The sequence below is a fragment of the Pithys albifrons genome, chromosome 19, assembly GCF_047495875.1.
Source record: "Pithys albifrons albifrons isolate INPA30051 chromosome 19, PitAlb_v1, whole genome shotgun sequence".
Taxonomy (NCBI): Eukaryota; Metazoa; Chordata; class Aves; order Passeriformes; family Thamnophilidae; genus Pithys; species Pithys albifrons.
The window spans coordinates 1,831,180-1,846,929 of NC_092476.1; the positions used below are offsets into that span (position 1 = coordinate 1,831,180).

The window sequence follows — 15,750 nt, forward strand, 5'->3', positions numbered from 1 at the left end:
AGGGACACAGGGGACGGTATCTGGGCAAGACGAAGCGGCCGGTGCCGCAGTGCGGGTGGGAGGGGACGTGTGGCACCATGAGGACCCCCTCCCCGTGGGCAGTGCTGGTGCTCACCATGGTGCTGGTGGAACTCTGGGTTCCTCGTGAGGTGTATGGGCAGCCCAACTTTATTGTCATCCTGGCAGATGATGTGGGCTGGGGGGACCTCGGGGCCAACTGGGCAGAGACGAAGGAGACCCCACATTTGGATCAGTTGGCTGCTGAAGGGACAAGGTAATGTCTGTCCCCCTTCCCTGCCCTCTCCAGGCATCTCTGGTTACTCTGTCCTGAAGCAAAGGGGAATTCACTCCCATGGGACTGGCAGGGATGTACCAGTGTGGGTTTGGGTGCATGGGGAGGTCTGCCAGAGCCCAGTGCCTTGGGGTGCAGGTCCATCCACCCTGGTGAGACCTGAGAGCTTCATCCCCCACTCCCAACTCTCATGCTTGGGGCAGAAGGGGACGCATGCAGGGAAGCAGGGGGGAATGGGGCAGCATTAGAGCATGCAGGGACTTGTGAGCAAAGGGTCCTTTGTCTTCCCAGGTTCGTGGATTTCCACTCAGCTGCATCCACGTGCTCCCCATCCCGCGCCTCGCTGCTCACGGGGCGCCTTGGGGTGCGCAATGGGGTCACCCACAACTTCGCCATCACGTCAGTGGGTGGCCTCCCCCTGAATGAGACCACCCTGGCCGAGGTGCTGCAGGAGGCTGGGTACAGCACAGGGGCTATAGGTAATGCCAAAGTACCAAGGGGGCAGCTGGGGTGGGGAAGGTGGCAAGAGGTGACAAAGATGCTGATGTCATCCCTGGCAGAGGAGGGGCTGCAGGTACTTAAGTGAAAGCTGGTAATGAAAGGAAAGTCTGAAGGATCACGTGAGAGAGATTTCACACATCCTCCTTGGATTTTGCAATCCCAGGATTAAAATCTTCCTTTTCAAACATACGACATTGACTGAAATCCAGGCTTCTCCATTTAAGCTGTATTTGCTTCACCTCACAAGGAATGTGCTGGTTTTCCTCAGCAAACATGACTGTGCTCAGCAGCTCTGCCATCCTGTATCCCGTGCCATGGTCGGTGCCACTGGCCCTGTGACTTTGGGCACCCTCCTGTCACCATGGGTCCCCTCAGCCAGCACAAGCCCTTGGCACCTCCAGCTCCTACCAGTGCACACGTTGGGCTGGCAGCAAATCCCTCAGTTTCCCCATTCCCCCACAGTTTTTGTAGTTCTCCCTCTCGGATCAGTGCATTTGGTGGGAGCAAGCACATGCTGGAGGTCAGGGGATGAAGCTGGCTCTTTGGGAGGGGTTGGAGAGCTGTCTGCTCAGAACACAAACACATGAAAGAGCCTTTTAAGGCTGGAAACAGTCGCTTTGCACAGGCATGAGATACCTTATGCATTTTTTCTGGGTTTCTGCAAAAATAGACAGCATTCTGGAAACATGGCCAGCACAAACAAGGAGCCTTTCTTGTAGCAAGAGTAAGGCCCCCAGCACTGTGGGCACCTCGTGGGTGATGGCTGGTGGTGGCTGTAGCTGTGTAACCTCTGAAATGATGTTCTGTGGCTTCCACACAGGCAAGTGGCACCTGGGACACCACGGACTCCATCACCCCAACTCGCGCGGTAAGGGCTGTGCCAGCAGGGACTTGCTGAGGGCCCTGTGGTCACCTTGGTCCTGCTGACAGCCTGGCTTGCCTCTCAGGTTTTGACTACTACTTTGGGATCCCCTACAGCCACGACATGGGCTGCACAGATACTCCTGGGTACAACCTGCCACCCTGCCCATCCTGCCCACGGCACAGTGCGGATGCCAGGTATGGGGGCATGAGGGATTTGAGTGCTGGCATGGGAAGGTGGGTGTTTGCAGTAGTGTCCACAGCCCCAAGAGCTGCCCTTTGCTTGGTCACCTCCCCTTATATTCCATGTATCCCGTTTCACCCCTGTGCATCCCACAGGTCAGGGTGCAGGTCAGGGAGGTGGATCAGTCCCAGGGACATTGGTATCACCCCCTTTCTCCTCCCCTCCTTGGCTTTCTGAAGGCCAGGAGAACAGCCAGGCTCTGTGCCTGCTCCCATGCCTTTCCCTGCTCCGGTGATGGGTGTGTGGTGGCTCTTCCCAGCAGGGTGGTGAGGAAGGACTGTTACACAGACATTGCTCTTCCTCTCTTCGAGAATGTCACCATCATCCAGCAGCCTGTCACCCTCAGCAGCCTGGCCACGCACTACGTGGAGGCGGCTGCGCGGTTCATCCGGCACGCGAGGTGGGTGACACTGGGCACCTCCTGTCCCCCTCACTGGGACAGCACGTGGGGCACTGCATGAGTCCTCTGCATTGTGCTGGGGGAGATGGGTGTTACCTTGTGGTTCTTTGGAAGCAGATTTGGGATCTCAGTGGCTCAGCTTCCCGCTGGAGGAGGGAGAAGCCACTGAGGCTGCAACTGCCGTGCTGTAGGGACACTGTGGAAGCCTTTTGGTGAATCTCCTCTAAGGGATTGTGTGCTTGTAAAACCACCATTTATGAGGAAGATCAAAGCCTTTGAGCTGTGCTGTGCTGGGGGGAATGTGCAGTGAGGTCCTGGCTAGTGGGAATGGGAGGGAGGGAAATACTGCCATCCCTCTGTCCTGCATCTCTCTGTCCTCCTTCCATCTGTCCTCCATCCCTTCATCTCTGCAGTGCCTCTGTGGGTGTGAAGTGCTGACAGGGGTGTGGGATCAGGTGCTGAATGGCTGCCCATGGCAGCTCTGGCAGTGGGACCAGAACATCACTCTGAGGTGTTTGAACCTGCCCTCTGTGAGGACTTTGATCCATCTTGAGGACAAAGCACTCCAAGATCCCTGGGCTTGAAGGTCTGCCTGCCCCAGCCTCACAGGACATGAAGTGCCTGGGTGTGCTCATCCCAGAGGAGCAAAGTGGCTCCTCCAAGTGACAGCCCTGAGCCCTGTGGACAGGTTGTGTAATTTTAATCCCTATTATTGGTGGATTATGAGCTGTGACTTTGCAAAATGCCTCCCTGCAGTGCGAGGAGAGGAAATGCTGCCGGGCAGCTGTGTCCCAGCCCATCCCTTGTCTGCATCCAGGGATAGAACAGACCCAGGGAAAGGCCACAATAGAGGAGTTCTGGGAGTAAGGTTTATGTAATGGGAATGAAAAAAAAGCTGGGCAGGCAGTAGCCTGCAGAAAATTGCTCCCTATAAACCTGGGTGCTGTTTTGTTGCACAGTACCTACAGTTTATCCCTTTGGGTACCAAGCATTGTCCATGACATGACTTGTCAATGTCATTGGGATACTGAGGGTACCCGGGCTCTGAGCTGTGGGGCAGCAGCAATCCCCACTCCTGTCCAAGCCCTCATGGCTGCCAGGATGCTGTTCAGCTGTGAAACCAAGTGTGAGAGCTCCAGGTTAATAGGAAAAACCTTTAAACTCCCAGGAGTGTTTTGGGGTTATCTGCGTTCACAGAGAACAGGCTTAAGCAGGTGCCTGCCTTTTCTCTCCTTCCCTTTGATGGCTCATTCCAGTTTTCCTCTGCCTGACTCATTCATTACAGGGCAACAAAAGAACACCAGATTTGCCATCTTGGTGTTTTTTTAACCAGTTGTGTCAAGGTTGAGCTATTTGTGACAGCGAGACGTGGCACTGCTGGAGCACAGCGAGCCTGGGAGCAAAAGTCAGGGATTCCTGTCTTCAGTTATTGATTAAATGTGTGCTTGATCTTTGGGGCACTTGGTGTCCTTGTGACAATCAGGCAGATATTCAGCTAAACACTGTACCCATGAGTTCATCTGGATGCTGGAGCAGTGCTCCCAGGTGGGATGTGAGCTGGGGGGAAGCAGCTCTTCCTGCTCCAGGGTCTCTGGCATCCCATGGGAAAAGGTCTCCAATGGCTTTTGCAGGGGCAATTTGCAAGGGGCACATCTGAGCCCCCATGTTGTGCCAGGGGGACACAACCCTTTGCAGGGCTCCAGTGCCATTGGGGAGGAAGGGGCAGCTCCAGGTGGAATGGGCTTTACTCATTTTCCATCCCAGGTGATGAGTAAAGGAAGGAAGTGCCAGAACACACGTCAGAGGGGCCCCGAAAGCTTTCTGGAGGCAGTGATGGTGCAGCCAGAGCCGGGCGCGTGCGCGGGCTGGGACATGTCCCCAAGATCCGGCCCCTCCCCACTGCTGGCCATCCCACCCTTCCCCTCAGAGGTCCCTGAGGAAGAGCAGGCCTCGTTGGAGGAGATAAATATAGCTGTAAACAAGCAAACAGGACATGTCCTCTGATGATTTAGGAGTGAGCAGCCAGTGGGGCAGCGCATGGCGGGCGAACGTGCCGCGCTCCCTGTCTGGGGCTGCTTGGCAGTGCCAAGGCCATGTCTGGGCTCAGTGTGGATGTCCTGCTGTGGCTCATTCTCTGCCCACATCACTATTGGGACCAGGCACTTGCTGGGAAGGGGAAGGAAGGGCCAGAAGAGGGAGGGGCATGGCATGGATGCCTGGGATGCACCAGCGCTGGGTATTTGGCCGCTGGGGATGGAATCTGTCCCAAATGGGAGGACAGTTGACAATGGTGGGGAGGCCACAGGGAGAGATTTAACCAGGAGCAGAGGCCAAGCATCCCCCCTACAAGGGTTTACAGCCTGCTGATGCACGTAGGGTGTTTTTCCCTCAGGACCCACGGCAGGTGGAAGGGCCACTGGTCTGTGTCCACAGGCTCAGGAGTGCCACCACCCCAGTGACCTCCTGACACTCCCTGAACACTCTCCCTCTCACCCCTGTGCAGCGACAGTGGACGCCCCTTCTTCCTCTACGTGGCTCTGGCCCACATGCACGTCCCACTGTGGGACCCCCCAGCAGCCCCTTCCTCGGGCAGGGGCATCTACGGAGCCTCCCTGAGCGAGATGGATGCCCTGGTGGGACAGATAAAGCAGGTTGCCGACAGCCACGGGAAGGGCAACACACTCCTGTGGTTCACAGGTACAGCAGAAAAAGCAGCTGTAGGGTTAGGGGTGACACTGGTGACCAGCCCCAGCACGGAGGTGGCTTGCGGGGCAGGACCTGTGTTTGTCCCCTGCCCTCTGCTCTGTGGGTGGGGAGCGGGCACGTTGTGGGGATGGGGGTCCTGGGCTGCTGCGGCCACTCAGCTGGGTGCCCACCCTGCCACCCTGCCTTGGCTGCAGGGCTGAGCCCATGGGGCTGTGCTTAATTAAGCCACAAATCCTCAGTCATTAAGAAGCCCAAATCCGCTGTCACTGAGCAGCCTCCCTAATGAGGATGTCGTGCTCCAGAGGACAGGAACTGCTCTGCCGCTCATTAACGCCCGAGGCTGGTGGCACCCGCTCGCCTTCCCCCCCTCCTGTCCGCCAGCTCCACTCCTTCATCCAGGGCACATCCCTTGGAAACAAACTATTCGAAATCAAAGTCAATCATCCTGCTGCTCTTGCTCCTATGGGAAGGCATCCCAGGGATGGGAAGGAGGGATAAGAAGGGTCACTTGTCCTTGCCCACCCCCCCACCACTGCAGAGGTGTCCCCTCCCACCCTCCGGTCCTGGTGTCACTGATGGAGACATTTCTTTCTCTTACAGGTGACAATGGCCCCTGGGCACAGAAGTGTGAGCTGGCAGGACGCGTGGGGCCGTTCGTGGGGGCCTGGCAGAGGCAGAGAGGTAACCTGGCAGTGTCGGGGTGGGGGGTTGCCAGTCCCCAGGGGTAGGGGGACTGCTCCACAAGTCCCCTCATTGCCCATTGAGGGGCACCTGGGGAGCATTCCACTCCCAGCCTTTCTCTGGCTTCTGCCCTGGCCTTGAACACACCCCAGAATAATTTTTTTCTTTCAAACAGTCAAGTTTTCCCCTAAAACCACTGCTGGGGGTGGGGAGCAGGGGCCAGGGCTCTCTGTTACCCCAGAGCTTGAGTGAGTGGTGCTGGTTTGGAGACTGATGTTGCCATCAGCTCCAGCAGGGTCTTGCTGGAGCAGAGCCCCTGGTACCCTCTCCATGCCCTGGGACTTTGCTTTTCTTTCTCTCCACCGTTTTCTTGGGTTTTCTTTTTTTTTTTCGTCTTTCCTCCTTTTCCGGCCAAGCCATCTGCTTGGTGGGTTTATTTCGGCCGGAGTGGGCCAGAAACATTCATGAGTCAGGCGTTTCCCACTTCTGCTTGTGTTACGCAGTGTAACGTGCCAGGCTCGGCTCACCCCATGCCCGGGGTCAGCGGGGCGGGAGCGCCTCATCCCTCCTCCGCTTCCTGACACCCAGCACCGTGACCGCTTCCCTGGGCAAACGCTGCCGGCGGGCTGGCTCGCTGTTCCCATTCCCAGAGCCCTTCCTTCTCCGGCTGGCCCCGGGATGAAATTTGTAACCTTTATTTTCTAGTAAACAAACTCTGCCGACGGCTCACGCTGCTCTTGAGCAACCGAGGGTCACACGCCGGAGCAGATGGCACAGGCAGCGTTTGGGAACAGGGCGAGGAAAACACGGCCCCAGCTCCAGTCCCTCGCTGCCCTGTGGGAACACCCAGATCCTGGCCCTGGCTGAGGCTGGGCAGGAGGTCGGGCTGGCAGGGCGCTCCGAGCTGGCTGTAAACACCAGCTGGAAGGGTGACTTTGGAAATCCCTGGGCTGGTTGTTGCACGGATGTTTTGAAAGCCAGCCTGGCATTACGGGGCTGCTGCTGGCCGGGCTGGCACCACAAACACCCACCTGTGGGCGCTGAGGGAGTGTTGAGAGGGTGGGATGCTTGGCAGTCCCATTGCAGGGGAAATCATCACCCAGCACAGAAAAGCCCCTGAGGAGTGGGAGGGCAGGAGAGGACAGTCTACTCCAGGGTCTACCTGGTTACTTTTAGGGTCCAACCCACATTCCAGGGGTGTTTTCCATTGATTTCAGGTGGTTACTGGAGTTGGTCCTCACTGAGAAAAAACAGCATATCTGTGTGTGCTGCCCCTTTCTCTGGCTGGGGAACTTCCCACAGTCCTCAGCTCACCCCAAAAACTTGTTTCCCACCTTAGGCCAAGAGCCCAGTGAGGGGGGATACTGGGATAGAGAGAGGCATTTTGGAGATGTGATGCTGAGCATGTTTTGAGACAGGTTTGGAAGGCTCCAGACCTGGAGTCTCTGTGCTGAGAACCTGCTGTGTGTGGTGGGACCAAGGTTTTCATCCCACCACGGGAATGCACAGTTCAGCTTTCCTGGAAAGCCTGGAAAGTCCCCACAGCAGCAGGGCTGCATCATCCCCACTCTGGAGAAAATTCCCTGGTTGGGTTTGGGTGTTTCAGCCCCATTTACTGCCCAAAGTGTTAACGTGAGCTCATTCATGGGCTGCTTTGATGTCCTGACCAGCCAGAGGCACTGGGGTGGTTGGAGGGAATTCCCCCCTCTGCTGTCCTCCCAGAGACCCCTGACCATGCCTGAAAAAGCCATGGAAATGCATCCAGGAGGATGAGTTATTTAATATATGTACATAGATGGGGGTTGATATTAATTACTGTAATTGCTGTGGTTTCTTGGGCTGTCTGAGGGCAGGGGAGGCACCTCACATGGATGTGTGTTAGAAGCACTGTTACGTTTTTAGTAGCCACAAGAGATCCTGGTGCCAGCTGTGTCCCACTGCTGAGACCCCAAGGAGATGTTCTTTGAGGGGAAACACCAAAAGTTTAGGTGGGCAGTGGGAGAGATTGAGGATGTGCTGACAGGACGGGCAGTGAGGGCAGAAACCTTTTCCCTGGACTAGCCTTTGTGGCACCAGCACTGCGGCATCCGTGCCCTGTGTGTCCTTGTGGGTACAGCAGCATTGGATCAGCCTGTAGGATCAGGGAGTGACTCCTGGAGAGGCCGGGCTGGGCAGCGGACCGGCACAGGGGCTCGGAGGAGCGCGGGGTGGCCGTGCCTCTCTTGGCTGTGCCCGGAGGAAATGGCTTTGGGCGAGCGCCGTTGCCATGTGCACGCTGAAAGGCGGCGGACAAAGGCTGCTCCTGGGAAGTTTGCTCGGTGAACCGGGTTGGGATTTTCTCTTTGCCCCATTCCCAGCCCCTTCTCCTGCTCAGCTGCCCAGGGCCTTTGGGCTGCAGCCAAGGCAGAGGCTCTCCAACACCCTTGCACACGTTTTGATGCTCAGCATCCCTATTTTGGGGCTCAGCCCCCCTATCCCAGTGTTCAGCACTCAAGGTGGAGGAAGGGACTGGGCAGCTTCCCTGTGCCATGCAGAGCATCTCAAACCCAAGGGTAGAGCAGGGGTGCTTTGGGTGCTGTCAGGGAAACAATGGATCAGGTTCATTAGCTGGCAGAAGGGTTATTAGCAGGATGGTGTTTTTAATGAGGCAGGTTTGCAGCAGGAGAAGTGGGGGGGAGCTGTCAGTGCTGTACCTCGCTGAGATTCCTAAATTTCCTGTCTGCTCCATTTTCTCACCTGACATCAAAAGTGGATGGAAACGCGACGGCTCCGGCAGCAGCTGCATTTCTCATCACTCGCTGGAGAAACACAAAGCAGTGCCAAACTGAGCCCTTTTTTTTAATCCCTTTCCCTATTTCATTTAAAAACTCCTGTAACTCTTCTCCCTTCTCTAACCCAGTTCCTCTCCCACAAAATCATCCTTATTTTGGGGTAATTTATGCCATCTCTGCCTTTGAACGGTTTCTTTTCCAGGGAAATTCCCGGGGTTAGGAGGTTTTCCCATCTCAGTAGGGTACTGAGTACTGCCCTGTTCTCTTGCAGGAGGGAGCTCAGCAAAGCAAACGACCTGGGAAGGAGGGCACCGAGTGCCAGCACTGGTGTACTGGCCTGGCCACGTCCCTGCCAAGCGGACAAGTCGTGCTCTGCTCAGGTGAGAGCCCGTCGGGGAGCAGGGCAGCCCCTCCACCCCCTTTGGAAGAACCCACCATCCCAAGGTCACCATCTGGATTTTGGCAGCAGCAGCTGCCTGCACTAGTTATTTCGTGCCTCGTGCCAGACTGTACTTTTGTCCTCTCCCAAGACTTAATGCTTCAGCAAAGAGGAGTTGAAAGGGCTTTTTGTGAGGCTGCTGGGTTGGCGTGAGCAGCCACCGGGTCCGTGTGCCTCCTGGCCGCGGTGGCCGAGGGCCTCCCGATAATTAAAAGATGACGATGTTCTCTCTCCCCACCAAGGAGCAGGCTCAGGCTTTGTGGTTTGTGAATGGCTTTATGTGGAGGAGGGTGCGGTTGTGGGAAAGGCTGGCTGGGGAGATGGCGCTGGCAATCCATGCAGGATGTGGCCGGGCTGGGATCTGGAGGGAGCGGAGGGGAAGGGCTGTGCCCCTGTGCCCCAGGGAGGGTGGCATGGAGGGTTTCTTATTGCAGCAACACTGCAGCTCTGCATGCAGCAGCTGCACCACTCCATGGGGGAATTGCACCTCTCCTTGCATCCCTCCTCTTGCAGCAAAGGGGGCAGTGTGGTGGGATGCCCTGTTTCTTTTCATCCCAGAAGCACACGATGGTGGAGGTCAGGGTGGTGGGGCCAGGGCATTACTGGGCATTTTGAAAGAATGTCCCAGCTGCTGGAAGCAGGTCCTGACTGGTGGACCCTGGAGTGGTGTTGGGTGTTTCTAAGGTTCTCAAGATAAGCTGGAGCCACTCACTCCTTACATGGCCTGAGGGCAGCTCTGGCAGCTGGATTTTTGCAGGCAGGGGAAGGTTTGAGCCATAAGCTGAGTCATTGGTGTCTGGCAGAGGGGGTAGGGTGCATGTAGCACTCCATGCTTTCACCTTCAAACCCTTCCCCTCCACAGGACGTGGGACAGAGCTGCCAACTCCTGCCTACTGGGGCAGCTGGGGCAGCACCTTCAGGGTCAGTGCCTGTCCCCATCCACCTGTCCCACCAGCCTCCCTTGCAGCCCTACCTCCAAGCCCAGGAGTTGTGGTTATCTCCTCAATGACCTTACCTCCTGCATTTCCTGGTGCTGGTCTGGCAGGTTGGACAGCTGCAAATCCAGCAGAGGCAGGGGCTGTGCTGCACTGCTTGGAAAGTGACTCTGTAGCTCTCCAGGAGTCACAGCACACCCAGTGTCCCTTGCAGCACAGCCTGGCATTGCCTAGATGTGTGGGATGATGCCCAGCTGTTCAGAGTGCTGGTCTGGCATTGGGGAGAGGCACTGCCTCTTAGGGAGGCAACACAGAGCCAGCCTGGGGAATGGTCAAGCTCAGAGAGGTGTCACCACTGTGGTCCCAGCCATGGCCTGAGCTCATGGTCAGGGGATGTGGAGGGGTGCAGAGGGATATGGAGGGCAGGAGTTTCTTGGTTCTCGCAGTGTTTCAGGACAGGTGGCTTTTCTCTGACTTAGAGTCACCCTTGGGGACATCCCCTGAGGATGAACATGTGCAGTAGGGAAGTTGAAATTCCCGCACTTGATTGAGAAGGCCAAGAAGCTGGGGAGGGAATGAAAGCTGTGTGCAGGTGTGGCTGGGAGCCCTCTGTGCAACCAGCAGGATCTCTGCCTAGTGGGATCCCTGGGAAGAGCCGGGGCTGGGCAAGGGCAGGTGTTATCCATCCACATGAACCTCCTCTGTCCCTGGGGTTATGGAAACACTGACAGCCTTTGCCACCTGGCCCGGGCAAAGAGCCTGCCAGGACTGGGCAGGACCACTTGGCTTGGTGTCCTGCAGGGAGGTGAGTGAGGGTGAGCGTGCCCAGGGGCTGGGGAGCCGAAGCCAGCAGGGAAGTGCTGATGTATCACCGCAGACCTGCACCTGCACGCTGGTTTCTGCAGAAAACTGCTGTGTTGGCTTTTCTTAATTATATTTAATTGTTGGAGCCACCCGCTGTGCTTCTGCCCTTCCCTGCCCCAGCCCAAAGTAGGGCATGGAAGAAGTAGGTCAGGAGGGTGGTGAAGAAGCAGATTGCACCATCCTGACTGTGCCAGCGGCGTGGGGCCGGGCAGGCTGGGCGAGCTGGCAGAGTGCAGGGATTGCTGGTTCAGCTGCCTGCAGCTGCCTGCACCCCATCATTGCCGGGCAGAGCAGCATTCCCTGCCACACTGTGCCCAGGATGCTGAGCTCATCAGCATGGCAGTGCTCCCAGCACGTCCTGCCTGGCATGTTGGGATGTCCATCACCCCACGCAGTTCTACTCTGTGGGCTGCAGGCAGGGAGCTGCTGGCCCCTGGGCACTGCCAGGCCCTTTTCCCTCGGTGTTCAGGCAGCAGCAGGATGCTGCAATGATTTAATGTGCTAAACCCCTCTTGGCCAGGACAGGGCTTGGCAGTGTGGCTTTCCCTTTTCCTCAAGAGTGGTTTCCCCACCTTGGCTTCCATGATGTGCTGCTGATGGGGCTGTTGCTTGGATGCCAACTTTGACCAAAATCCTGCTTTTCCATGCCTTTTGCCATGGGTTATATGTACCCATGACTGGAGGGATTTTCAGCCTGTCCTCAGTCATGTTGCCCTCCCATCCCTTGAGGTGATGATTTCTAGAGGTCCCATCTGCTGTGTCAGGGCCACTTGGTGCAACCATGGGAGCAACTGCATGCACCGTGCTGGGGGCCTGATCCCGAGGGTGCTGAGCACCCATGGGACCAAGGGTACCCTGGCCAGGTGAGCTGCCACTTTGGGGGACCTGGCCTGACCCCAGTGAGATGCTCCCCAGTGAGATGCAGGATGTTTTTGGGCGCCTCCTGGCTCTCCTGGCTGCGGGGCTGTCTCTGTGAGCGTGCCGGCCGGGGCTGCCTCGCAGCAGTGTTTGTTCTTATTTGTTCTCTCCGTCTCTTAGCAGCTAAATTAAAACTTGTTGAATGGGAGAACTGGGGGCCGTTAAGCCCAGGGCTCTTTTCTCTCCACTCACGCAGCTGCCACCTCACTCTGGGCAGGAGACACGTGATGAGAGGATCATGGTGGGGGGAGGACTGCAGTGGCAGGACCATGACAGTCTCCTGGTGCCCCCGAGTTTGGGACCTGGTGCTTTTTCCTCCTCCAGTAATTTCCTTGCCCCAGCTGACCCCCGAAGCTGCCAGCACAGTGGTTTTGTAGCCAGAGGGGTGTGAATTGAGTCCCTGTCGGCCACAAAGGGCAATGCTGTGATGTGTCACTTGGCCACTCTGATGTCCCTCTGTCCCCTGGGGCCATGGGACACCCTGGTTCGGGTGGTTCCTTTTGGAGGTGTGAGGTCACCCCATGACCATGTCTGTGAGAGGAAGGGGTGTGCCCAGTGGTGCAGGGTGTGCTCCACAGGATGAGGGGTATGAGGGTCAGTTATGGGGACTGCGAGCGGGATGTCCCCATCCCAGTATGTCCCCATCCCACTGGAATCGAGTCACGTCCTTACTGGGCAATGCAGTCCGAGGAGGGGGAGCCTGTGCCCAGGCTTTGAAGAACTGGCAGCAGGGCCAGGCGATCCCTGTCCCACCCCAGCGGTTCCTGTGCTCGAACGCAGGGATGTGCCGGAGAGTGCAGAATTGCCACAGCCGAGCCCTCGGGGAAGCAGCGATTGTCCCTCTCCGCATCCCCAGAGCCAAAGGGACTGTGGATCGTCCGTACCTTCCCCGTGTCCCTCCACACCGGGAAGGACCGAGGCTATACCCCGAGTGCTCTGTCGTGCCGGAGGTCCCTGCGGTCGCGGGGGGCTCTCGGTGGAAGCGCGGACGGGGCTCGGTGGGACCCGCGGGGCAGCTCCGCTCCCGCGTCCCGTCCTGGCAGCTCGTGCTGCTCCGTGCGAGAGCCAAGACCGCGTTTTCCTGGGGCCACGGGATGTGCTGTCGTTGGCACAGAAACTCCCTGTGCTTGCACTTTCTCCGGAGGGTGACCCGTTGCCTTCCCCGCGTATGCGGGGGCTCAGGAGGGGCTGCCCCGCGCCCCCCGTGCCCCTGCCCCGCTGGTGCGGGGTTTGCCGGGCAGTCACATCCTGGCTGAACCCGCAGCTCCTGGCGAGCAGCTGGGGGTGGGAGGTGGTGAAGCCAGGGCTTGCCAGGGCTGCTGGCAGCCGGGTTTAACCTTTGCAGTTGTCGGGGTGGGTGCTGGGAAGCAGCTGTCCCCCACCCCGAAAGGCACTTTTGAGGTTCTGCAGAGTTGGGGGAACACTCCAGGGGTCCTTGCTCCTTATACTGATGACAGTCACCTCTTTCCCCAGCACCCTGGACATCTTCCCCACCTTGGTGGCCCTGGCTGGAGCAGTGCTGCCGCCAAACAGGCGCTTTGATGGCTTGGATGTGTCCCCAGTTCTCTTTGGGTGGTCGGATGAAGGGCACAAGGTAAGGCAGAGCCACCCCCCCCTCCAAGTGACACCCCACTCTTGACAGCAGGTACCTGAGCTAAAACAGGTGAGTGGAGCATGGAAAAAGGCTCAAAACTGGTGATGTGTGAACCTATGGGACCCCCTGGCCCAGAGGAGGAGGAGGGCAGCTGGAGATGGCTGGGTGCTGTACCAGGCTGGGCTTGGGATATCAGGGTAAATGGACTTTGAGTTAATGAAGACTGCTTTGTGCCTTGTTCACAAATCTGGGATTATAGGTAGAAATGCCTGTGCACGCAGCTTGGCACCATCCTGTGTGCCAAAAGGCTGTGCCCCTGTCCTGGGGATGCCATCCTGGGGATGCTCAGGATTGTGGCAGCCCACAGTGCCCAGCACAGCGTGGCTCCTTCCCAATCACAAGAGAAGTGTGGGGAGAGAAGATCTCAGGGGCTCAAACCTAGTTGTATCCCTTTATTTGTCATGCCAGATTAGGCTGTAATGAAGCCCTCCTTCTCCCAGCTCCATGGCTGGGGAATATGCCCATTATGATGTTCCAGCAGGGCATCCCACCCCACATCCCACAGCTCTGTCCACACAACCAGCGGCTGGCAGCTCCTTTAAGCCCAAAAAATGCAGTTTGCAGCACAAGCAGGATGGTCACACACTCATCTCAGTGTTGCATGAGATTTTTGCAGAACCAAAAGATAAAGAAAGGGGGGGAAAGTGGCTTTAATAGCAGTCCCATGGATAAATCCTGGGCTTGCTTTTAAAGTCCACCCTCCTGTGAGCACCATGAGCCAGCTCCCAGCGGGATCTTGGATTTGCTTTCTGTGTCCATCAGGGGTTTGGTATTTGCTTTGTATTTATGGAACCCTGTGCTGAACTGGGAGATGAAGCAGGGAAGTGGATGGGATGTGGCCAACGTGCTCTGCTGTGTTCCTTGGGATTAACCCTCCTCTGCACGTGCAGTGCTGGGAGAAGGGGACTGGTGGTTTACTGGGGGTGATGGTTTGCTGGCAGCAATGGTTTGCTGGGAGTGGTGGTTTACTGGGAACAGTGGTTTCCTGGCAGCAATGGTTTGTTGTGAGTGATGGTTTACTGGGAATGATGATTTGCTGGGAGCAATTGTGTGCTGAGTGATGGTTTATTGGGAATGATGGTTTGCTGGGAGCAATTGTGTGCTGAGTGATGGTTTATTGGGAATGATGGTTTGCTGGGTGTCAGGGCTGAGTGGGAGAGGGATGCACACCTGAAATAGCCCAGAGCACCGAGTTCAGGCAATGGATTTCCTGTGGAGAAAAAGCTTTTTTTTTCCTACTCCTTTTCTGGTTTTTTATTTATTAAAAAAACAAACTCACAGATTAATGGAGGAGTTCCAGACCTGGGAATGTTTCTTGAAAGGGCTCAATTGAAACAAGCTACTTAATTATGCAGTAAATTACAATAGATTTTCTTAGCATAGGTTTTTAAGAGATTTAGGAACGTGGTTGTTGGTAGGAAGGGAGGTTTGAGTGCTCTTACACAGGGCTGGCAGCATCCCAGTTGTGCTGCTAAAGGTGTAGGCAAAGCTTTAAAGCTGGAGGCAGATGAATTGTTTCACTTCCCATTTTTGGCTTCATGGGGCCTTGAATATTTGCTGATTCCTGCTTTAGAGCTGTTTTATTCTGACCAAGGAGTGTCAGCAGAAAGGGACTCTGCTGCAGAGTTTCCTCCTTGCAGCAGCTCACACTGCACCACCTCTTCCACTTTACACCCTTCTATTTTTTTCCCCTAAAAGTTAAATAATAAACCAAATCACAAAAGATGAATTTTACTTTTTACTTTCCCTTACAATGGAGGGCAATAAAGGAAACTGAGAGCATTTGGAAATCACCCCCTACCCTGAATCCTGGCATTTCTTGGATGAGGTACCCACTGGGCCCTGAAAACAGTGGCCACATGCAGACTAGGCAGCACAGGAGGGACATCTCTGGGTGCCCAGGGTGCCTGGAATGCTCCGTGCTGGGCAGTGTGGGATGGACATCCCTGGGTGCCCAGGGTGCCTGGAATGCTCCATGCTGGGCAGTGTGGGATGGACATCCCTGGGTGCCCAGATTGCCTGGAATGCTCCGTGCTGGGCAGTGTGGGATGGACATCCCTGGGTGCCCAGGGTGCCTGGAATGCTCCGTGCTGGGCAGTGTGGGATGGACATCCCTGGGTGCCCAGGGTGCCTGGAATGCTCCGTGCTGGGCAGTGTGGGATGGACATCCCTGGGTGCCCAGATTGCCTGGAATGCTCCATGCTGGGCAGTGTGGGATGGACATCCCTGGGTGCCCAGATTGCCTGGAATGCTCCGTGCTGGGCAGTGTGGGATGGACATCCCTGGGTGCTCTGTGCTGGGCACCTGCTGAGGCATTGCCATGCTCATCAGCTGTAAGTGCTGTTACTAAACTTGGCACCACAGCTGCCTACAACTCCAGCAGATGTTTCTAATTTTTAGCACAGTGGAAATTTCTTGAATCACTTTTAAACTCGAATCCCAGGGAGGAAACCTCAAGTGACTCATCCCTCAGTGAAGCCATTG

At 56.5% G+C, this 15,750-nt stretch overlaps 1 protein-coding gene across 4 annotated transcripts in view; it reads left to right on the forward strand.

Annotated features, from left to right (window-relative positions):
- Nucleotides 1–15,750, forward strand: part of ARSG (arylsulfatase G) — an 18,821-nt gene continuing 3,071 nt past the window's right edge. For 3 of the 4 annotated variants that reach the window (XR_011699422.1, XM_071573787.1, XM_071573789.1), the window contains exons 1-9: nt 1–274; nt 584–771; nt 1,614–1,661; nt 1,741–1,852; nt 2,158–2,298; nt 4,802–4,995; nt 5,605–5,685; nt 8,728–8,836; nt 13,086–13,206. Coding sequence is in view for 3 of the 4 variants with exons in the window: in XM_071573787.1 (XP_071429888.1) it covers nt 78–274; nt 584–771; nt 1,614–1,661; nt 1,741–1,852; nt 2,158–2,298; nt 4,802–4,995; nt 5,605–5,685; nt 8,728–8,836; nt 13,086–13,206 (1,191 nt within the window). In the remaining variant the exon portion in view is untranslated. The remainder of the gene's footprint in view (nt 275–583; nt 772–1,613; nt 1,662–1,740; nt 1,853–2,157; nt 2,299–4,801; nt 4,996–5,604; nt 5,686–8,727; nt 8,837–13,085; nt 13,207–15,750) is intronic. The other variant, XM_071573788.1, reaches the window with a different exon arrangement.